This window comes from Chlamydotis macqueenii, chromosome 2 (genome assembly GCF_036417535.1).
Source record: "Chlamydotis macqueenii isolate bChlMac1 chromosome 2, bChlMac1.mat, whole genome shotgun sequence".
NCBI classification, from domain to species: Eukaryota; Metazoa; Chordata; class Aves; order Otidiformes; family Otididae; genus Chlamydotis; species Chlamydotis macqueenii.
This window is the reverse complement of record NC_141557.1, coordinates 28498045-28522635: the sequence shown is the minus strand read 5'-3', so window position 1 is coordinate 28522635 and position 24591 is coordinate 28498045. Positions and strand designations below refer to the sequence as shown.

The 24591-nt window shown below is 38.3% G+C and overlaps 1 protein-coding gene and 1 long non-coding RNA gene across 2 annotated transcripts; one reads left to right on the top strand and one right to left on the bottom strand.

The window, feature by feature from the left end:
* Window positions 1-257: 257 nt before the first annotated feature.
* Window positions 258-19817, bottom strand: LOC147601612 (uncharacterized). Its single transcript, XR_015257861.1, has 3 exons — window positions 19557-19817; window positions 2966-3099; window positions 258-1086 (listed from the first exon to the last, which is right to left on the bottom strand). It is a non-coding gene; the product is annotated as an uncharacterized LOC147601612 (long non-coding RNA).
* A 347-nt stretch (window positions 19818-20164) lies between these two features.
* COXFA4 (cytochrome c oxidase associated subunit FA4) lies at window positions 20165-24020 on the top strand. Its single transcript, XM_086742400.1, has 4 exons — window positions 20165-20349; window positions 21012-21100; window positions 21433-21493; window positions 23800-24020. The coding sequence occupies exons 1-4, from the start codon at window positions 20308-20310 to the stop codon at window positions 23854-23856; spliced, it is 249 nt and encodes an 82-aa protein (XP_086598526.1). The 5' UTR covers window positions 20165-20307; the 3' UTR covers window positions 23857-24020.
* Window positions 24021-24591: the final 571 nt, after the last annotated feature.

Here is a 24591-nt window from a genome sequence, read left to right as displayed (position 1 = left end):
GCACCTCACATTGCCCAACCGCTCCTTCCTCCTTCCCTCATTGTACTCTGTCCCACGACTCGAGCCCTCTCAGCCCTTCTGTCTTACTCTCTCTTGTCCCAAATATTTCTTTTTATTCTCTGTCCTTTTTTCCTCTTCAAAAGGAACATTCACACTTTATTTCTGAAAATACCACGCATATGTTTTGTTATCTTCTGTAGTCAGCGTGCATACTTCACCGTCATTCCTCAACAGAAAAAAAACCCACATCGATAAAATGAAAAGAACTGTCAAGTATCTAAAATTTATTCACTGTTTCTCTAAACTTCTGGGCATTACAAACATAGGGCTTACCAACAAATCCTCCAAATTTCATAATACAGAAGTAAATAAAACATACAGCATAGAAATTAACTAGAACTACTAGAACTATCTTTTGATCATAATTCTTTGGAAGTTTCTGGCTATTAATTAAAACATCTGTTAAAAGGAAAGTCCCCCTTAGTAGATGTTAACCTCCGTTAGTAGAGTCAGACTATTTCAAATAAGGGGAAAAGAAGGGCGAATTCATGCTCCAAATGAAAGAACCCTTCAGAGAGAATATCTGATCCTCTTATTTCTCAGCAGATAACCAAGGATGTTGAAACGTACAGTTGCCTTTTGGGTTGAAAAAATGAGGCATGACTGGCACACTGCTGGGAGCTGGGCACTGTACTGACATTGCTATATCCGTTAAATAGATTGTAAGTGTTGTGAGTTTAGCACCTTTAAGTACTACCCTCATACACATACAAAAAAAAAATTAACTTAAAAGGTCATTTTTAGAGCAAAATTATGAAGAGCTGAAATAGTACATCTAGTATGAAAATGTTATGGCAGATTCATCACTAACATAATACCTTAAAAAATGCCTAGAAATATTTCAGTACATCAGGTCATGTCAAGCAGTCAGGTCTTTCAATTATCTCAGCATTCCAGCGGTTCTCTTCAGGTCGAGCCTTCAGTGCACAGCCTGTTGCAGAGTAGGTGTCTGAATCTCCATTTCAATGCTGCTCTTCAGCTGCTGGAGAAAGAGAGAAAATAATATCTTCTGACTGTACTTTTGCCCTAAGAAAAAAAAAGAATCTTTGTTGTGGTTCTGTAAAGACCATTTTAGAAGGAGTTACACAATAGCAAGTCAGCAGAGAATACAGTCATACTCACATAAATTACCTTAAAAATATCATTCTTAGTTTAATGAAAGCATTGAGCTTTCACAGAAAAAAAATACAATAATACGACATTTCCTCACCAAGGGAATAAACTCAAGAATATTTTTTTAACTCATCCATCAACTGTGAATGGAGAAATAATAGTATGAAATCCTATATCTATTTTTTTTTCCTGTCAGTGAGCAGACAGTTAAAGCCATGACCTACCTGTCTGAATCCAAACAGCAAACTTTCTTTTTGTCCATCAAAACATCACGATCTGTAGTAAGGAGACTGACCTCTTCAAATGTCTTTCCAAAGAGAATTGTTCCAGCTTTCACTCTTTAACTGTGCCATTACAGCAAGCACCTCTCTTGGTGATCTCTGCTCTTTTGTCTGGCATTATATGGTAAAATGTAAAGTGAAAAAGACTGAATCAGATGTCCTTGCTGTTTTAAATTACAAAGGGAGGAAATTCAGTCTCAATAGTCTCCGAACAATAAGACTTTGAAATAATAAACTGCAGACTGCTACAAGGTCTACTGCAGTCAAATGCTGCCAGGGAATGTTCCCATCAAATAGTAAGATATTTCTTGCACTCCTCAGGCCACTCTTAGCCTCAGTCCATTAATTATGGGGGTTTTTTGATTGCGTAGTACACATGTTGTAAAAGAGTCCAGGAAAAGTAAAAAACAACAGTATATATCTCCAATAGAAGAGCTTTCTGAGTTATAGAAATATGTATATATAAAAAGATTGCAAAGGTTAAGAAATACTAGAATTAGAGCTATCTGTATCTTTAGTTCTGTGTGAATTGTCATGCTAAGTAATGTCTGTCTTTTTTAGGATATGGTAGAGATAAGCCTTACTTTGACTTGCTCATACAGGATGCAGTTGTTAAACCCAAGGAATAGGAAAGATGGATCTATGTATTTCATCTAAGGTACCTTTCCTCATATAGATACTCACAGGCAGCAGACTCCTGCCTTCTAAAACCTCTCTTCCCCACTCTATGTTAGGTTCCAGTCCTGCAACTCCTTAACCAAACAGCTTTTTTAAGAAAAACTCTCATCTTGTAGATTTTTGTCAGCTCAAGCTTGACAGAGGTAAGAGAGAGATCTTCCCACCTTTACTCTAGCTCTATATACCTACCTCCTTTTTAGCCACTATGAGACCACCCCCTATCACTCGTGCCCACACGAAGAACATCATCCTCAATTCAGACCTTGCTGCAGATCCTGCCACCGAAGTTATGTCCACAAGAGTCAGTGCAAAACATACCTCACATGCTGTTTTCCTATCTGCCCATTTAGCTAAAATTCTTATCTAGGCTAATCTCTCCTCTCATTTACATCAATATTCCTGTCTCTGGTTTTCAAAAATGCAGTTCTGATGTTGCCATGTCTATTGTAATGATTCTTCTCAGCTCCTACCATGTTCTTTTTCCATTTTTACCCCTCCACTGAATTCTCCTCTGCTGCATCAGTCATAAATTTATTGGGTTTTACTTCAGTACACTGCACAGATTACTCTTTCTTTCATCTGCCATTTTTTTATGGCAGATGACATTTGCCATACAAATTTGATTAACACAATGTATTGGCCTCCTGTTCTCTGTTAAATTTTCAGACAAGTATGTGATTTTTTTTTTCCCAGGCATCCTTCATACTTAAAATGTATTCCATGTAAACACCTGCAAACTCAGATCATTCTTCCTCTCAAAATACCCTTTTACCAACATGCTCCCACAAAAATGTTGTAAGGTCCACCAGATACTGTCTCTCACATTATCTCACCGTTTACTTGTGCTTCACTGCTATAGCTGTCTGGTTTTGTTTCTTGTTCCAATTTCCAATCCATTTAGTCTTTCCATTTTTGTATTGTTTTTCTATTTCAGGTGTAGCAGAATTTTGAGCCATGATTAAAGCTCCTAGACATAAAAGCAATAGAAGGAATATTAATATTTTTATCATGTGACTTTGAGATAGTGAACTCATCAAGTAAGCCATGTTCTTGTTGTTTGTAAAGTATATCTAATTTGGATCACTATAAGGAAATAAGAATAATTAATAATAATTAAGAATTATGAAAGTATTAGTCTATAGAGGTGGTGTACTGGTTCAGATTAAGGGTCTACCTAGCCTAAGTGGACAGTCAGACAAAAGCAGGAACAGAGCAAGTATATATGATACTATCTATTGATTTCGAAACTTCCAATTATTTTCAACTTTGGGAACATGTTGATCCTGATGTGGTTTGTCCATTTTGTAGCCTGTAATGAGTCTTTCTTCTACGAATCTTTCTTCTAAGAACTTGTCCATTCTCCCTTGTAACCCACGTAGAGCTATTTATTATCACAACATTATTTGGCACAAAATTCCACAGATCTGCTACCTTATGTATGAAAACAACTTTGTTTTGTTTGTTTTGAACCTGGCTCTTGGCACCTTCTGCTATACCTCCCAAAACATTTATTTCCTAGGCTGAAGAATCCCACCTGACACAGTCACTTCTGACAGTGTGACGGAGATGGACTTCCAGTTCTCCAATGACCCTCATTTTCCTTCCATGAATCTTTTCCAATCTTTATATATAGCCTTTCTGTAATGAGAGGACAGCACTGAAATGCAGACAAGTAGTACATTTATTCAGTTAAATAATATTTTCTGTTTTGTTCTCTATTCCTTTCCTATCAATTTTTAAGATTTTTTTTTTCCCTGGGACATGGAGTAAGTATTGACTGCATGGAACTGACACTTCCATAAAACTACCATAATCGCAAGGTCTTGTTCCTAAGTGGAAACAGTCAACTCGGAGTCCATCATTTTATTTGTGAGGCTAGGGTTGCTTTTCCTCAGAAACATTGATTTCTTTAAATTTATCTGCACTGCATTTCGCTTCCTTTGCATTTGTCTAGATTGAATTTCATCTGTTATTTTATTTACTGCCCAGTCGAATAAGAGGTTACAACATTAGTAGTTGAAATGTTTAATACCTGAGTTCTTTCAGAGATTTTGTCACAGTGGTGACTTCCTAGTATTTTATCAGACCATTTTATCTTTTTTTTCTTAATATTTCATCTGTAGCTGCTTCCACAATAACTTTGAATTCAGACCGATTGTCTGCTGAGCTCTCTTCCCTCAGAGCACAGCAGTCTAGCATGGGAATATCTTCATTTCTTTTCCACTGAAAATACTGACGGAAAGAATTCATCTCCCTAATTACACGTTTCATACACGTCATCCACTGGCCCAATGGACACTGGCATGTTTTTTGCTGTGTTTGAAATATGACTTGGTGCTAATTTTGATTCTTTTATCTTGTTGATTTTCAAATTGTTTTTCCATTCTGCCTAACTGATCATTTAATCTATTAGAGCTTATGATACTTCTTATTCTCTTGATTTAAATACAATTTGAAGAATTCCTTCCTGTTTATAGTAGTCTCCTTGGCTTTGTTGGAAAGTGATTTCAGCTTCCTTTTATGTTTTCTCTACCATTTCCATAGCTGTTAAGCACTAATGCTGTGATTCCAGTATAGCATTCTCCAGTAGCTTACATGCCCATAAGAATTTAATTCCTTGGACTATCCCTTTCAGATATCTTCTTAAGAAACTTCCTCATTTTCTGTATGTCCCTTTTGAGGCAGAGCACAAGAAGTGTGGATTTTTTGAGATTTGCTGCCTTTGTAGGAATGCTGAATAAGTACAGGTCACTGTTAGGTAAGATTTGTGTTATCATAGACTCACAGAATGGGTTGGGTTGGAAGGGACCTTAAGGATCGTCTACTTCCAATGCCTCTGCCATAGGCATGAACACCTTCCACTAGAGCAAGTTGCTCAAAGCCCCATCCAACCTGGTCTTGAACACTTCCAAGGATGTGGCATCCACAACTTCTCTGGGCAACCTGTTCCAGTGCGCTCACCCTCACAGTAAATAATTTCTTCCTTCTATCTAATCTAAATCTACCCTCTTTCAGTTTCAAGCCATTACTCATTAGATCCTGTTAGTTATTCAGTACGAAGTCAAGGTTTGTATTGTTTGGATGTGGGCTCACTAACCACTTATTCCATGAAAGAGTCATTCATAACATATAACATTTTCATCTCTGCTTATATCTCAGTATCATGTTCATCCAGGCTGAAGGGGAACCACTGAAGGCCCTCGGTACAAATGCTACCTTCCTGATTTTTCTCAGAATACTGCAGCCTGTGTGGCCATCCTTTCTGGGTGGTTCTTAAGAGAAACCAACTACTACCTCTGTCCAATTCAGGCCTGGATTTTCAATCCATACAAATTCAGTGAGATAGTTAATTCATTGATTTCATTTAATTCTGATTTCTTGAATGTATACTATGTCTTCGTCCTGGGAACAGTTTATTCTATCATCTCATGTACATTTTTTGTCTTGATATTACAGTGTGCCACTGATTGTCTTCTTCCCACCAATGTCTGCTACGTCATTTTTTTTTAAGTAAGGACATTCTTGTTCCTCCATCTTATTTCTTTAACTTCTAGAACTTGCCTATAAGCATGTGTATCTCTGTTTTGTTCCCATCTTGGGAACTCATTTAAATAACACTCGGTTAGTTTCCCATTTCCTACCAGAGTGTTTACATCCTTTGGCCAATCCTTCACCAGAGGATACAGAACTTCCAAGTTTTTGTTTTCAGCAGCATCACCTTTTCAGAGCCATGTGTTCTTGTGCATTTGTAAGCTCTTTCATAGTCTCCAGTTTGAACTCTCAATTATGACTTTCTAGATTTTAAGTGTCAAACTTAAAATCACCCAGTGCCACTCTTTTTTAGGGACCTACACCAACACCCTCTTCACCCTCCTAGAGCAGTTTGGCTGTCAGTTCTTAAGACCAGCAGTGATGTGATGCAGCCCTGCAACCTTGGATCAGACTCTGGAGAAATACCTGTGTGAGAAAGCTGTGAGAAGCCTTGCTGGGGAAGCTCTGAGGCTCTGGAGCTGCATTTAAGCTCAGGTCTTACACATAGTACCTGCGTTAGCAGCACTGTATTGCCTTGCCTGATCCTGGCTTGACCGTACACTTGTCTCATTGCTATGTACCTGGCTGGCAGTAATCAGACCACTGGCTGACCCTGCTTACCATCACCAGACCTGCTCTGTTCTTCTTTGGGCCTTCGTACTATCCTCTCCCTGCCTTGCTGTCAGCACCAGCTCCTTGTTCACCTTCCCCTATGGAGCAACTCCCTCTTGTAGCTCCCTGATACCTCATTCAGATGAATTTCAGATAAAGTACTCCCTTTATTCTAAAACTCTTCTTGATTCATGATGAATGTGCATTCTTTCTAATTATACTATCCAATTGAGGTAGTAAAAATCTGTCTTTCCACCTCTTCCGATGATCCCAAGGGGAGTAGGAAGCATTTTACAGAATACTATCATACAAACCTTAGTCTTTAGCTTCCTTGTTTGTTTAAATGCATCAATAGTACTGGTGTACTACAACTAGTTACCCCTACCAGCACTTCTTAGGGGTCTATCCAGACACCCCAAGGGGGTTTACCACCTGGTAGTCACTGTGCAAGCCTACAAGCCCCTTGGGGTCACCAGCCTAGCCACCTATATGTGCAACCTTTCTCTTACTCATTGCTGTTGAAAGAAATTATGTGCAATACAAGTAAAGAATGTCATTCCATTCTTTTCTAATAATCAAGACTCACTCCCTCTTAACAAGATATGAAAAATGTGAACATAAGCCAGTGATTCCTACTGATATCAGTGGGCTCTGGCTCAGGCTTTTAATGATGCTGACTGATACACTTTTTCCAGACGCAGTGTTTCATCCATCAAACCATTCTGTTGTTCTGAAAAAATCTGGGATGTAAAGAACATCTGCCACAGTGAACATAAAAAGCACAGACCTGCTGCTACTAATTGGAAGTATTCTAAGGGCTTGGATTTAAAAAAAAAAAAAAAGTTAATTAATTTTACAAGAATAATTACTTTGAATGTGAGTGTCAATGACCCTTCTCACATAAAGCTTTTCCAATACAATCTTGTTTTGGTTACACTGAGGACAAAAGATGCTTCAGCTATACTGACAAAAATCTTTGTAGACTGCTATAAAATAAATTCTACTGAAGGAGTTTCTATAGCTTCCTTTTAAATTCTATTTAGTTATTATCTGTAAACAAAAGAAGCTGAGCTGGCCTAGTTTGGATTTGTATGAAGGATTATAATGAAATAATAAAAACCAGCAAACAATAAAGAAAGGAAATAACTGTTTTTAATGTTCTCTGTTAAATGTAATTGTGACATTTAGGAATCAATTTGCTTCTTTTTCTAATATTCATTATTTTACTGATTAGCACAACGTGTAGCAAAGACACGGAAGACATCTTTTATCATCACAGATTTTATAGACACTAATCTGTTTTTAATCTGGTTTTGCTAAATTATACAGGTTTTTCTTGAAAAATTGTATTTTAAGAATTTGAGCTGATTTAAGATCCAATTTATTGCAAAAGAAAAGGCATTTAGAGTTCCCCTTCATCAAGACATATACATAGTTTTGTTTTTTTTAAAAAAAAGAAAAACAATTGCCAAGACATGCCTTTGTTAAGGTACCCTGCTGACGGCATATGGCAAAAATACTGGCACCTTGCCTGGAAAGTGCAGCAAGAACTAATGGATCCGATCTTATTGTGTGGCTGGAGAGAAAACAGACTACAGTGAAGGCCAGTCTTATGGCCTGCAACTATCAACTGCTTGGTAAGAAGCACGAGTTCCCGAAAACAGATGCGAGAGGGTGAACTGATTTGCAAGTCAGGGAAAGATTTTACCTTCCTAAATGACGGTACAGCCCCCAGAGCAGTCCCTGTTAGAGCTGGACCTTCAGAAGTCTCTGTGCAACTGTGTTTTATATGCTAGTCTGAAATAAATATTTCACTATATAGATCTTTAATAAACAATAGTGCTAATTTAATATTTTACATGTCAGTCTCTATTTCAGGTATTTCTTGAGAGCTGTAAAGAAATCCTGACGCTGTGGGAGTTCCAAAAAAAAAAAAAAACAGATTTTCTTCCATATTGTCATATTGCTGAGCCAGGCATTGGAGAGGGATGGCCTGTTCCATGTTAAAAAGAGAAACACAGACTTTTAAAAAAATTTTACATTATTTGAAACCAAGCTTGGCATTAGGTAAGTACTCAGTTTTGAAGGATATAGTGATAATGCACAGAGAAGAAATCTACTGTCATTGCGATGATTCATAAACCAGAGATCATAGAGTAGAATCATAGAATTGTTTGGATTGGAAGGGACCTTCAAAGGCCATCTAGTCCAACCCCCCTGCAAGGAGCAGGGGCATCTCCAACCAGATCAGGTTGCTCAGAGCCCCGTCCAACCTGGCCTTGAATGTTTCCAGGGATGGGGAACCCACCACCTCTCTGGGCAACCTGTTCCAGTGTTTCACCACCCTCATTGGAAAAAACCCTCAAGAGATCCTCAAGAGATTTGAACATCTCCAGTCCCAAACATGGACAAGACTTCTAGCTAGAAGATTCCACTACTTCTTCTACAAAGATATTTGTATACTAAATATCATCCCATAGCAATTTTTATGCTTACACAGATTGAGTACGCATAATTACACTGTGACAATTATAGGGGGAAATACCAGAAAGCCTGTATTTAAATTATTTAACGGAAAATATCCTCATTTTAGAAAATAGTAGAGGAGCTTTGAGAAGCTCTTGTTTGTTACAGTCTCTGAAATTTAGCAGGAAGAACATTTCTGATGTTGAAGAAATGTCCTCTTAAATGTTTCATAAGTTTTATCTTAATTGTAAAAGGATTGCTATCCCCTCCCCCTTCCTCATTCCCCTCCTCCTCCCATTCCCAGATGAGGAAAAGAGGAGAAATGAGAGACCTGGATTAAACTGTCTCTCTTCAATACTTTACTGGAAAGGGAAAGAAAACACAAACAAAAACATGAGACCATTGGGATTTTTCTCATGAAGTACAGAACGGAATCAATTTCCAGATTTCTTTAAATATTTATCAAACTCGGGAAATGCTGTAAATCTAAAATATAGAAGTTTTTTTTTTCAATTGCACTGACATAACTTTCTTTTTTTTTAAAAAAAAAAACAAGAATGTCCAACCATAATGCTATCTCCCTAGTCACAACAATGGTAGGGTGCAGTTTCACATGAAATCTGCCATCTTCCATTCTCAGTACCTGTATCAAATTTTGCAGTTATCCAACCATACAGTGAGCCAGACTCCGATCTGACAAAAAGCTACCCCACCAAGCAGCCCTGTGGCTCCAAGACCAATTGATCCAGTGCAAAGCAGGGGCAAGGACACAGGGACAGGAACAGGTGAGGAGAGGGGAAAGCAGGTGCAACTGCCTGGCTCAGCAGTAAGTCCGTGTTAGATCAGGTGTGACACAGAGATCAGTCAGGCCTGTAGTGAGAAGGTAAGATCTCATCGCCCTTCTCCAGGATGCTTTTTGCAATCACATCCTTTATGCTAGCATTAGCAATAAGCTGGAATTGATCCAGGTAAAAACTTTTTGTTTAATCTCTTTTGCACAGCCTTATGTGAACTAGTGCTGGCACATGAGTAGCGAAGGGCAAACAATGGCTAAAACTGTCTCTCTGAGTAGCAATCTGGACTTACTGTGAATTAAAATGTGTAACCTTGGCCTTAGTGATTCACTGCATCCTTTACTGTTCCATGTAATAGAACCATACCTGTCTGAGTTCTCACTGCTATTTATTTGGTGGCTTTAAAGAAAAAAGATTCGTGGAATCCACAGTACAGTCTTTTCTGTTGCCCCTCAAATGACTTTTCACTCTCTACCAGATTCCACAGTCATGAAACAGTATACCAGCAAGTCGATTTAAAAGAATTGTGACCTTGAAAATCATGCTTCTTCCCCTCCCAGATCAAATGCATGAGCAGAGAGGGAAAGGCAGGGAGCAAAAATTCCCACTGTCCTTATTTATTTCGTTAGAAAATATAGTATGGATTCCTTCTTTTAAAACTCACTGCACTGGAATTTTCTGATTTTAATTCACCAAACCATAGTTTGACCAAGTTTTAATCAAAGCTTATTTTACCCTAAAAACAAATATACTGAATCTAGGTTTGATAAGACAGTTCATGTAAAGACTTATTCATTTTACTTAAAAAAAAAATAGTTAATCTCCAGACTGGCCTCCTTACATTTTTTGATATATATATATATATAAAATTGAAAAAAAAAATAGCAATGATTCTGCTGTGGAGAGGTTGTGTAAAATGTATCTCCTATGAGACATATTTTTGTCATGGCTATTGCTTTCCAGTGCTCCAGCATTTTAAATTATGCTTGCACAAGATACCAATTTTAATATTTATTCATTTCATCCACATCTGTTCTGCATTCCATGGAGAAAAGACAAGAGTATTGGGTGCCTGAACAATTTAGGAGTACTACATGTGTTTGTTAAGACAGCTTTTTCACACAAGTGTTAGTGTTCTGCTTCTGTCTTCATAAATAGGAATGGCAGCCTGAAGGAGGTGTTTCTTAAGGGCAAGTCCCAAAGAGGAAAAACAGATGGGCAGAGACAGCATCAATGGAGTAACATCTCAAAGCTTGTAAGTTAGTCAGACAAATAGGTTAGTGAAAGACAGGAGTCAACTTTTTTGGACCAAGGATGTTCTGAAACAAGCAAGTAAACAAACAGAACATTCTGTTGTCTTTAATCTGATTTCTTGTGCAATGTAAGATGAAAATAGCATTTCACAGAAAAAAAAAATGAAAGTACTTTATGAAACTCCTTTTTAATTAAATTTGCTAAGTGTTATGTTCTGCCTGTTCTCAAAGAAAATTTTTGATGTCTTACTACATATAACAAAAAATATCAAGATATGTTATAATTTTCCCCTTCACATCATTTTCACTTCAATCTAGACTCTGATGTTCAAATAAAATAAATAATTCCTGCTCAGAAGTCTTATTATAAGTATATATTTCATGCAATCACACAAAGTGAATCTTACAGATACATTGCATATATCCTTGAACGGAGGAAGATGGGCTCAGTCACACATGAAAGCATTATTATCCTTCTCCCACAAATATAATAATACAATTCCCTACCCTTAAATGAAATAGTATTTAAAGAAAGGATAATATAGGAATACTACTTCTTGATAAGTGGTAGATCACACAATTTTTAATACAGCAGAAGTTTCAAAAAAAATCACAAGCAAAACTCAAAAGTAGCCGAAGCAATTACTTTCATGCACCTTTTGATAAAGCTTTTGTGATTTATTAAAGAGACATCATGGGATACTTTGTATTCTTAGAAACAGAACCCTGAGTTTTGTACTAATCTAGATAAACACATTTAAAGACAAAAAAAAAAGTAATTTCTCAAAATCTGTGGCAGATGAGTTAGTGTACAATGCAGCACTTCAATCTGCATCCAGGCTAAAACACGGTCTATCTCCTTTCACCCAAGTAGAGTGACCACAGTAGATTTCTTTAGTGGCTAAAACCCAGAAAGGAGGCAAGCTGGGACTGGATTTCACATTTGACTATGCCAGAAATTATTGGCATAAAGTACTAATGATTTAAGTAAATGTGGTAATTGGAGATACTGCAAGTGTGTAAGGGTAAAGGCTTGGAGATTCACTACTTGCTCCTTTACAAGAACCTGGCACTATGCCCTTCCATGCAGATTTTGTTTATGTCTAAATTGTACTTCAGGTAGCAAAGCTAGGAAAAGATTTAAACCACTGCCAAGGTATCAATCGTTTATCCTCAGTTATAAATGCCACGGTCTGCAAAATCAGGCTGCTTACAAAATTGATCAGCCCTTGCAGTCTCTGACATCACAGCCCTTGTAGGAGAAACCCCAAGAGTAATGTTTTCGCACAGTGAGAATACCAAGAAATAGATATTATTAGATGTTCTGCACAACCTGTCCAAGTCTTACCAGGTTCATACCAGGATACTGCAGGTATCTTGGTTTTGCTCTGAAGGGTAATGAAAGCATGAGGTTTATCCAGTGAAATCTTCTGAAACGCAAGTAAACTCTATCCCTGTGCATCACCTTGTATCTCCAGTGATTTTGGCAAGGGCTAAGGATGACATCCTGAAAGAGTGATTTCCTCTAGCTCTACTTTAGATTGCCTCCGGGAGCCACGTGTATCTACTGATTTCAGAGGGCAGACTTGGTTAAACGAAACTCCTAACTTTTACATTTCTAAAGTTTTCTGAAATGTATTGCCCCCCACAGCACTGTCATTCACTAAAACACAAGCAAAACACACTCCACACTTATGCTTTTCAGACAGCTCTGTATTACCCAGCAGTGTCAGGATGTGCAACATAATTCAAAGACTCCTAAAGTATCAATAATAGTTCTGTCATCTGGTATCAGCAGCTGGATTGACATGTCTCTTCTTGCTGCAATGCATAAAACATACTGGATTTCCAAGCTACATAAAAAAACATTCTTTTGCAATTTGTATTCCGTAAACCTTTCTACTTTGCAAACATTAACCTTCCTCTAAAATCTACAGCAGAAAAGAGAGGCAAATAATGGTTTCACTGGAAAGTATATGAATAACATTCTTACTTCCAAAACAGCAGTATCTGTCCTCCAGTTCATAAATCGCAAGAATCCCTCTTTGCCCTTTCCATAAAGAAGACAAAAGCATACGACTCATATTAGTGGAAGACAGATGAGATTTTCTCCAGCCTAGGTTTGTGGAAAATAGCTTGATCAGAATTATGTCTAATCCTGTCCTCTAACGGTTCTATCACCATCTTAAATGACAACAAGTTTTGGCTTATTGAAACTGTTAGATTTGGGAGCCTTATTCTTTCTATAAATTGTGTTTCCATTAAAATACTGACATTCTCCATTAAATAAAAAATACAGAAAAATAAATTAGAATACAAAATCTGTTTATACTTTTCTAACTGTGTAATCCTTTGTTGACAAAGCTTGTGCAGACAATGACAGCAATAAGACTATACTTTGTAAACATATGCTGTTTTCATGTTTCTTTGTTAACATTGCATTGTTCTCTTTAATGTTTGGAATACAGAGTGAATGTGAGGTCTCATATATCATTCCTTACAGCTGTTGCACAGTCAATTATACTTTGTTAAAAAAATACACATTTTTACATTTCAGAAGCTGCTTATAAGCAGTTTGCTCTGTTCCCAGACTGTCTGCTTGAGTCACTCCTGTGACAGCTGCATCAGTTTCTCCTAAGCAGCAATATGTTCTGGAAAGGGCTGTCAATACCAAACTGTTCTTTCCTGGTAAAGGAGAACAGCTTTATTCAGAGAGAAACTCTGATCTAAATAATTAGCCAGTAGTGATGAAATATAATAGTTTTTGCTAGCATGAACCTGACTGTCATGCCAGCCCTGGAAATCCATTACTTGTCTTGGTCAGTGTAGATTCCCAGCGTAAAAAAATTTACGCTGGGGAAAAAAAAAAAATTACTGTGCCCTGCAAAAGGGCACTGAATCAGCATAGTTTTTTAGGGGGATCATTCCAATAACTTCTTGTAGTCTTCTGGCCAGGTTCAAGCCTTCCAGTCATGTGCAAGGTGTGTGAGGCATGCATCCTAACTTTTGGCAGACTACGTAATATAAAATAAAATATATTTTTAATAAAATTTATAAAGACCAGCTGTTTGATTTGCTCTCTTGAGCCTAGAGAGTAAGCAAGGACCACAAGTTAGGTTATAGAATCATAGAATGGTTTGGGTTGGAAGGGACCTTAAGGATCACCTAATTCCAACCTCCCTGCCAGGGACACCTTCCAGTAGAGCAGGTCACTCAAAACCCCATCCAACCTGGCCTTGAACACTTCCAGGGATGGGGCATCCACGACTTCTCCAGGCAACCTGTGCCAGTGTCTCACTATCCTCTCAGGGAAGAATTTCTTCCTTATACCTAATCTAAATCTACTCTCTTCCAGTTTAAAGCCATTACCTCTTGTCCTGTCACTACATGCCCTTGTCAAAAGTCAAAAGGCTGCTATAAGGTTCCTCTAAAGTATTTGATTCTCAACTGTTCTGCTTTTGCCATGTCATGCTCCTTCTTGCTTTCTGCTCCTAATAGTAATGGAATGATGCTGTATTTTTTAAAAGCCCATACATCTTATAAATGTTGGTATTTAAAATCTGAATATTTTCATCCATTTTGGAATGTCTTATTACTCTTACAGATCTCTATTTCTGTTTTTCTCCCAAAACTGAAAGTCTTTCAATTGAAATGTCTTACTTTCAGTAGACTAAGAACTCTTGCTGGTAACAGCTGCTTTAACCTGTTTACTTCTGTGGGATCTGTTACCTGAGGTGTTTTCTGCTGTCTCAGCCCATGCTGCTCCAAAATCTCCGCAGAGATTGAATTGAGCCAGATTTGAATCTGTTAACTGAGAGGCAAAAAACCTCAATATTCCATTATGAACAAACTACACAGCCACATGGTTCCCTGTGGAAATATACACTTTAATAGCTTTTCTATGCAAGGAACGGATAAGAGCATTTCATACTAAGAAATGTCCTGCCAAATGATTCTTTTTATACTCTGCATGGACAAACAAAGAACTTCCCTCTAGATTTTTTTAAGCAGTTCACTAATAACCATTTATGACAGCTGAGGAACTGGGAATTTATAAAAATTTTGTTCAAGGACAAAATTCAGTATTTTACCTTTAAAAACTGGTAAATACAGCCACATTTTGCCAGAAGATCCTTAAATTCAGGAAAGAAAGATTAAGGAAATCCTTGCTTCATTTTATTACTGGTAATTTCACTTTTGCTAAATAGCACATACATATTTACTCTCTCTGTATAAAAGCATTATTTATGTTCATTTAAAAATAAAAGCCTTTATTTTAAAATATGGATTTACTTGGTTTTAAGTAGTTATAATTACCTTAATGCTAAAGTGATCTATATAGCTGTACACTTAATAAAAGTGTAATATTACAAATGTTCTGTACTTTAAGGCTAATATCTTTAAGTTTACAAATAGGACTGTAAAAATCCACGACACAATTCGTATCTGTAATATCAATGAGTAATTGTAAGTTATATACACAAACGCAAGTGAACTATAAAAAAGTTTTTATGTCTTAATAGAATATTATTCTTTGACTAGCTGAGCAGATTATAAACTCTAGAAAACTACTCTACCCTTAGTAATAGAACATACAACTACTGTTGCAAAGTTTTTTCTTTTCCAGATCTCTAACACCCCTATTTAACAGAAGTTTTGCTTATATGGTCACTAGCAGGTTATGCTGTGTAACATGTCTTTATATAAACTCATTTCAACTGAAATATTTTTCTAGAAAATAATAACCTATTTATAATGCTACAATTACTGTGTACTTTTAATGGATTTATGGAGACAGGAAGCTTTATCAACCTACACGTTGGACAGACATAAATGAGAGAAGAAGTAGAATGTTTCTGTACCATATATTTCAGTACTGTTATTAATTTATTATTTGTTTTAGCTTCCGTGTTATTTTTTTAGTATTCAAGATTTCCAGTAGCTGTTTGCTCTCTTAAATGCTACACATATTTTTGTTGCAGTTTAAAAAAGATCTAGTCTATATCCCTAATTTTTTCTTTTAGTTTTTTTTCATTGTAAACATAACATTTGACTTACTATCTGTAATATACTGAAATTCTTAGACTTGTTTTTGCAGAAATGTTACAATATTGACCATATTTACACTTAATGGAAGGCTTTATCACAAGACGCTACATTGCAATAGGGGCTATATTACTGCCCCTACACATCCACCTCAGTCCCCTAAGTTCCCTTAATGCCCCTAGGCCAGGGGTGCAAGAACAGAATGTGCAGCCCCTCCATTTCACAATGTTAAAAACAAGTGTCAGACTTTAAGGAAGATGTAAACAGACTACTCCAAATGGGTTTGGTAGCGGTGTGCATACATATATCCTGTTCTGCTCTTGCCCTCCCGCTAAGTGCAGAGAAACGGATAGAAGGACTTAGAATAGAGGGAACAGACATACAAATAAGAACAAGAAGATATAAATAAAAATAATCACAAACCACAAAATTCACAAAAATCCCTGTGGATTTGTTGCATGTAAGCCAGGGTTTACATCTGCATTTTTACATTTTTCCCAATGTTTTTAAATACATTTTGCTCTCCTAGAATTCCTCTTCTCTGCTAAGAATTATTTTTAAAAGTCTTTGCCTTTTTACCAAAACTGTTATGTCCTGCAGAAAATCCTCAGTGTGTACATTGTTCTGATTAACAGAGAAATGTCCTCAATGATATAGGACAATTCACAATGAAGTTAGTTTCTTAATCTGTGACCAATTGGAACATCTCCAAATCTAGTCTTTCCTTCCTATTTTCCTCCAATTAAAATATATAACTTCAAAGTGACTATAATTATATCTCTGTTGATTTTTTTTTTTAATCGAGTGATTCTGTCAAACCTTAAGAGTGCAATTTTTCAAATAACCTCTGATTTTATTATGACTCCATATTTCTGTTCTTCAGGAGATCAGACATGATTATATCTCTGTCTAAAATCGATTGCGTTTAATATAAGAAAATGAAGCACACCATAACTGCTATTAAACAGGGTAGAAATCTGTGGATATACAATTCATAAAAGGTAGGGTTTAGGGAAGAAGGGCTTTAGAAACAGGAAGGCCACCAAATATCAAAACAATGCATCTGGAATAGAAGGAAAGTTTCTGAAACTAAAAGCTCAAATGAGCCTAAGGATAGGAACAAGGTATGAGAGCAATCAAAGACAGACAGAAAGCATGAGGTGAGGCTGTACAGAAGAATAAAAGAAGAGTTAAAAATAAATGATAAAGCACCAGAATAACCTGAGGACTTGATTTTCAGCAGTGCTGAGCGCTACTGCAAATCCAGCCCCTTAGTTCCTAATGGACCGGTTCATCACAAAACCTTGCCAAAATACCTGAAGGATTTATGGATTCACTTATTTAAAAAGCAGAAACCTACACAAAAATAACTTTACTCAGAATAGAAGAAGTGACTACTCTAACTAAAGCATCATAAATTTAGTTGTCAAGCGTGAACACAAAGGCACCAAACTTTAAGAGGAAATAAATGTGTTTACTTTCAGCTTGAGTAGCTAAGCCACAGATAAAAAGAGTGGTAAAATTCTCTACCTTTACCTAGTGTTCACCCTCTTTAAGGGAATGGATGGATATTTGCTGAGTAATAGAAAATCATTAGTCTTCAAGTATGGCAAATATATTGACAGCACTACTAAAAATTAACACATCCAATTTATATAACTATGGCATAGTCCACACACACAAACATGGCAGCTAGGTAGGTATTTCTAGGAACCACAGATCCACCATCAAGACGCCATGAGGTGGCTTGAGTTGATACTCAGAATTTCACCAAGCCAAGCAAATGAGAGATTGCATTTTTAGCGATGCTTGCACTGGGTGTATTTTAAGAATATTAGCTCACAATTTCTAAAATTCTAATGAAAAAAAAATCTGTTTTCTGCTTGTTTTCACACTTTAATTTTTTTTGGTCTGCAAAATCCATTAACATACACAAAACTCCACGTAACATAAATAATAAGACACGTATATGAACAGTGAAACAGCTGAGCCATACAGGCCCAGGAAATAAAAGCTGATGTACACAATGGTTAAAATTTATGAAAGCCCATAAAATGCATGACAAATTTTGCAAATTGATCAGGTACTATGCCTCTGTTTAAATTCATAAAAGCACAAGAAGCTAGAAAAAGTATAAACCACTGGGAAAAAAAGTACTGAGAAGCATATGAAAACTGCCATGCATTTCCTAAAAATAGGTGCCCAAGAGATGCCTAGTGGAAATAATGTATCCCTGATGGTCTTTCCTTAGTAGCTAGAAATAGGCTACTTAAAAGTCTCTGTATTTCTGCCACTTAAGCTTTATGTTGGCTGTGCAGAAGAAAGCAGACTTTTTTGATCTGAGGCGAGTTTTGCTGAGCAGCCCCACATGGTTACTGGCTGTCCATCTACCCTTTGGTCTCTCCCTGGTTATCCTGCAGCTGCTTCGGCAACTGGTATTTCCCGTGATAAAAACATATGGTGAAAAGTTCAGCTGCCGTGCTAGAGGGTGGCAGCGGAACCTTCCAAGTTACTCTTGGGAGCTTTCAGGTATTTCACTCTTCTGAAAGAAATAGCAGTGATACTAACAATTTCAATACTTTTAACTGCATGGGCAAATTGCTCTTTTCATTTGAAAAAAAAAATGGAAAAAACCAGTCCCCGCCACATAATGTATACTGAAACAGTTAATAGACTCTTGGAGCACACTATGCTCCTTTTCTGTTTATCAACTCCGGAACAAATGAGGGAGACAAGTAATAGGAATGCTTTGCTCCAAATAAAATATTGTTGTAATTTTTCTGGTGTCATCCAATGACTTGCCAAATGTATCTGTTTAAGTTACTGAATATGGCCAACTGTCCGCATTTTTGTCTTGTCCATGGCTAATATGGCTAATCTGTTAGCCTGATTACACTGGCTCTGGCAAACTGAAAAAAAAGTTCCTAAGCAAGGAATATTATTTTTTTTTTAAGAACTTATTGTGACAAGGACAACTTGAGACAATTCCTGAAAATAAGCAGAAGCCAGTCTGTGGAACTGGCTGAAATAAAAGTGAAATAAAAAGTGAAATAAAAGATACTCATTTGCTTAAATACATTTATTTTCTGCCATTTCATTGTTTTTTACTTCAAAATTTTACTGTGATATACATCCATACAAACCATGAGCATTCACATAAAGCTATTCTGCGTCTAACCTAAGAAAGGGACTTTTTTTTGTCTTAGGTTTGTAACATGCTGATATTCCCTCTACCTAAAAATGAATTTCTTAATGACTGGGTGCAACCTTACCTTTTGGGTTAGTTTTTATTAAAGAAATCATATATCAAAGTGGCTGGTGATCCTACCCAAAGATAGGCATTAGGTTCCCAATTCTGTATAAAATAAGATATACAGCAATGGAGACCAAACTAGGGCAGCACTCAGACACATTTAGTATTATAGAGTAAGTAGCCCTGTGGCTCATTTAGAATTACCTAACAAAAAAAAAATAGTGAAATCCAACCCAATCTTGGCCAAAATATGTAACATTTCATTACAAAAACTTTCCTGCCAAAAATGTTTTCATTGTGTATCATGTGTATGCTAAATTTGAAAATCAAAGATCTCTCCGAACCCTGTGTATGCACCCAAGTTTTGCCACCCTGACTCTAGCAGAGTAATTAACTTGGCAGTTTTATGATTAATTTCCTTCTTTTAAATCTTTTTCAAGATAACGAAACACTAACTCTCTCGACTCACCTTTAAACCACCCCATCAACTTTTAACCTGGGTGACGGTAGGGACAGACAGAACGACCTGCCCAGCGAGGTTTGCCTCGCACAGGAGCAGGCCGACGCCGTGTCCCTTTGCGCACCCACACCATCAAAGCAGCCCCGTTACCACAGCGGAGAGGGCAGGCGCCCACCGGGAAGGCGGCGGCAGCGGCTGCTGGCCCCCGGCTACGTGGCAGAGGCTCGAAAGCGCTGCGACGGGAAAACGCCGAGGGCGGACTGGGGTGGGATTGGGGTGGGATGGGGGCGGGGGGGGGGGGCTCGGGTACGAGCCGTTGGAAACGCCTCGCGCCCTGCAAACGCCCGCGCACTTCCCGCCGCACCAGGCACCGCCTGCACCGCTCTGCGCGGCGCGCGGGGCGGGGCGGGGCGAGGCGATGTTGGCGCCTGCTCGGCTCGACCCCGTGGAGCGGGCCCGGGGTGCCCGGCCAGGTGCCTGCTTCCCGAGCGGCGCTGCCGGCCCGAACGGCCGAGGACTGCGCCAACGCGGGAGCTGCGAGACCCGGGGAGCTCAGTGGTGTCGGAGCGGGGCGCCGGCTGGAGGAGGGGCGCGGCGGTGGGCGAACAGGCAAACGCCGGAGCTGCTACATCCGGGCTGCGGCGGCGGGCACCTGCCGCGACGGGGGCCTCGGGTGACATTGGGCCTCGGCGGTTGAAGGGGTAGGACGGGCTGTGGAGCCTGGTAGAGAGCGAGACCTTCGCCTGTGCCCACTGCCGCCATGTTTCGCGTTATGGTCAGCCACGCCAAGAAGCACCCCAGCGTGAGTACCCGGCGGCAGCGCCCTGGCGGCGCGGGGTCTGTGGCGCCTCGGCCCCGGTGGGCCGCCGCCCCCTCCCTCCCTGCGCCAGTCGTTCCCCCTCCTGGCCCTTCCGCCTCCTTTCCCTCTGGATGCTTGGCCTCTGGGAGGGCAGGGACTGCGGGGGTGTGGGCAGCTCAGGGCAGATCGACGAGATGCGGTCGGGTCCCCTTTCTCCTCTCGTGTGTGTGGGCCTTTCTCATGTTGCAGCAGCAAGGCTCAAGGTGGCTCGTCCATTCTTCTTGCTTATCTCTTTCTCTGTGCTCCCCTATTCTCATTTTCTTACTTTATGATCAGGGGTACAGATAGTAGGGGCTGTTTTGGGCAGCAGAGGGACTGATGTTTTTTTCTCATAAATGTGCTGTTATAAGGCGTGTGGTTGTTCTGCATGTAGCAGTATCTTTTTCACACCTGCCTCTTCGTAGCGGCTAGTTCCTCTCTGACCTCGGGGATGTCCTGCACACAGGGGACTTATGTCAGGACTTTAGAGGGCCATGTGTTACAGATCAAAGTGTGTGAGCTTGTTCTTTGATTTGTCATTGCTGTAGTCAGAAATGCTATGTAATAATACTGTTTTGTTGTATTATGGTATGACATTTAACTTCATTTTTTTGTTGTTGTTGTAGTTGATCCCTCTGTTTTTGATAATTGGATCCGGAGGCGTTGGTGCAGCCCTGTATCTCATGCGTTTGGCAGTGTTCAATCCTGATGTCTGGTATGTATAAAAACATTCACAGCACCCAGTCCTCTTGCTGCATGTATTAAAGTAAACTTCACTGCCTTAGTCTTTGTGTTTCTGGAGGCCTTAATGTCTTGTTCCAGTACCACCAGCACTAAGTGTGTGGAGATTTCCTTCATTTGGACATTTGTTTGTTTACCATCTGATGTTAGAGACTGCTGACAAAGGACTGTCTTTTTCTGTGGAAACTTACTTGGATGGGTGACTCTCCGTGGCATAATAACCACAGTACAAATAGGAATTTTATGTATTTTGAAGGTAGTGTGATTCTCTTAATATGTTCTTATGTCTTGCATCTCTCTCAATAGCTGGGACAAGAAAAATAATCCAGAACCTTGGAACAAACTGTCTCCCAGTGACCAGTACAAGGTAAAATGAAAAATACAGATTTTTAGGAAACATAGTATCGGAGGCGTAGCCTACTGCTCTAGGATATTTGAGTATATTGGAGAGTAGCTGAATGAGTGATGTGTTTCCTCTGTGTGTAACATTTATTTGTCTCTAGAACTTAGAACAGAAAGAACAGAGTTTAAAATCACAGAATCACAGAATTATTATCAAGATTGGAAAAGACCTAAAAGATCATCCAGTCCAACCATCACCAATACTTCTCAGCTAAATCATATCCCTCAACACAACATCCAAACGTTTCTTGAACACCCCCATGGTCGGTGACTCCACCACCTCCCTGGGCAGTGCATTCCAGTGCCTGACTACCCTTTCCGAAAAGTAATATTTCCTAATGTCCAGCCTGAATCTCCCCTGGCACAGCTTGAAACCATTGCCTAAAAAATCTAAAACTTTCCTAGAGTTGGTTGATAATGGGGTGAAAGGAGTCTATATGGAAGAAGTCATACATTGCACTGTAAGAAAAAGAGGAATTACATGCAAGAGGAAGAATATACTAGCTCATAATACTCAGAAATTAAGCAAAGGGAGTACAAAACCTCGTAAGTCCTGAACTAAAGCATTCTAAACTCTGGACTGTTGGTCTTTACTCATGAGAAGCAAAGCAGGAAAAAGTCTGTTTAACACAAACACTAATTCAATTCTACAGTTGATTGTTTGAAACAAAATGATCGTCTGTAAGTAACTGGATGCAATAGAAATGTTCTTTAATATTCAAGTTATTTCATTTAACTAATGAGGAGTCATGCAAAGATGTATAAAACACTTGGTAGTTTACATAACTTTTAATCATATTTTATTGAAGTGGTGTTTTAGTAGATTCATGTTAAGAATATTTTAAGATTATCCTCAAGCTACTTAAAAAGCAAACCTACTATGTTTTCAAAGCTAGTGTATATTCTGTGCCATATCTTACTACTGCAGTCAGTAGTAAGCAGAGAAACGCCACACTCCAAAGTGTGTTGGAGTTCCTTTAAGGGTCCAGGGAGAACATAATACTTTGTTTTCATTGCTGCTTCTGGAATGTTGCTGTTTCTTCAATATCTAAAAGAGGCAAATTCAACATAGTGCGCAGCACAGATTCTTTTTTTAAAGAGTGCATGTGTGGCATTCCCCTTCGGTCTTAGCATGCAAACACAGCCTCAGGGTTTACCATATTTGGGTGTGTCTGTCATTGGGGATGTTTTTTCCAAATCTGCACTGTGGGAAATGGAAAGGCAGATACTCTACATTGAGGATGACTGTTTAGTAAAAAGCTCTGATATAACAAGTTTTAGCTTTTGAAGAAATAGTTTTTCTTTTGTAAACTTCTCTTTGTCATATCAACTTCCTCAGTCTTCCCAAAGAAAAGAGTTGAAGACCTGATCATTACTGTAGGAGTTGCACAGAAAGCTGTAATTTGAATATGCTGTAAACTGTTTTGTTTTCTTGGAGGAAGTTAAAGAAAAGTAAACATGGGCATAACCAAAAATAATCAAGGTAATAGATGAATATTTCTTGGGTTTTTTGTTGTTCTTTGTTGTTGTTTTTTTTTTGTTTGGTTTTTTTTTGTTTTTTTTTGTTTTTTACAAAAAAAAAAAACCCAAGCTGTAACATCAGAGGCTTCTTGTCAAGTCAGACTGGGATGCCAAAATATGCTTTTAGTCTGTAAATTCATTGTCCTCGGTGACTATTTGGGCTGGTTTGAATTGCTTGAAATGGGATCCAACTTTATGAATATAAACTAAGGTTGTGAAAGGATTTGTTCTTACTTTCCTTCCTCTTTTTCATACCTTGCCGTTCTAGATGCAGCTATTTAAACCAAACTTAGCTTTTGCAGCACTGCTCTAAAAGTTCCCGTGTGACACTGTCTGATCACATACACCATGCATTGTGCCACTTGGCAAGCTAGGTGTTGCCTTTGATACAGAGGAGTGCATAGATTCTGGGCAAAAGGGATTAACTCAGCAGCACTGTAAGAACTTCCTGTGAATGGACTTTTAATTCTGGGGATTAAAGAAGAGATACTGTGGGTTTTCTCTAGTAGACATGAGCACTGCCTCATTTTAAATGCAGAGCTTCTAATACTGTATGCAGAATGAAGACAGTATTAAAAAGTTACTGCTCTTCAAAGTTTTTTTTATTTTATTTGTTATTGTCTAGTATACAGACTCAAACTGTAATTTCAGTTTCCTGACATGAGTTCAAATGATGCATATTGTTTAGTAAATTCCAGAGAAAATGGATAGTCGAGCTTCTTACTCCTTTTCTTCCCCTCTCTTTCCTAGTTCTACTCGGTTAATGTAGACTACAGTAAACTGAAAAAGGATCGTCCTGACTTCTGAACAACATATTCATCTCCATAAGCTGCACAGAAAGGTCTTCCGGAAGCCGTCCGCACAATTGTCATGCTTAATCATCCAGGAAATAGTCAAACTTGCCTCACACTGCACTTGGTCATGTGTTTGAAAGTGTTTTGATGAGGCTTAATAAATGTCTGAAACTTGAAGTGTCTACTCTTTACTCTACTTTTGCAAATTAGAATATCCTCCTATTAACAGTTTGTTCTATGGTCAGTCAAGTAGCAAGCAAAAGCCAGTTCATGTTTCTCAGATGCTTTATACTCAACCTGTTGACTTTAGAGAACTAATTATATGTTCATGCAGTATACCAAACTGCAAGAACTGGGAAGCATGTGTGTGTGTGTGGTTTTTTTTGTTTGTTTTGTTTTTTTTTTTTTTTTTACTTGCACCTGAATTTTTCTCCTTGCCACTTTAAGAAGTTTTGGTAGCAGACAGGTCATTGTCCAGCAGGGAGGCAACAGATGTTGCCATATGTTGCTGGGGGGAAGGAGGGGGGAAAAAAAAACGGCTAAGATGTCTGCAAAAGGTTTTGTTTCTCTTATAAGTTATAAGCAGTTTGTTAATAAACAAGAAGACAATCTTGAATATAAAAAAAAAAGAAAAAATTCAAGGAAGATACTCAAAATTTACTGTGGATCACACTTTTTAAGGAAGGGAAGTACACAGTAAGCAGAACAGAGTACAAGATTCAAGAAATAATTAGGTTTTTATGTAAGA

What these genes read in the sequence shown, in the direction of transcription:
- COXFA4 (XM_086742400.1), top strand. Translation starts at nt 20,308, where the DNA reads ATGTTTCGCGTTATGGTCAGCCACGCCAAGAAGCACCCCAGC. An exon ending in GTGTTCAATCCTGATGTCTG is followed by an intron (nt 21,101 to 21,432) that starts GTATGTATAAAA and finishes CTCTCTCAATAG; the next exon opens with CTGGGACAAGAAAAATAATC. An exon ending in CTCCCAGTGACCAGTACAAG is followed by an intron (nt 21,494 to 23,799) that starts GTAAAATGAAAA and finishes TCTCTTTCCTAG; the next exon opens with TTCTACTCGGTTAATGTAGA.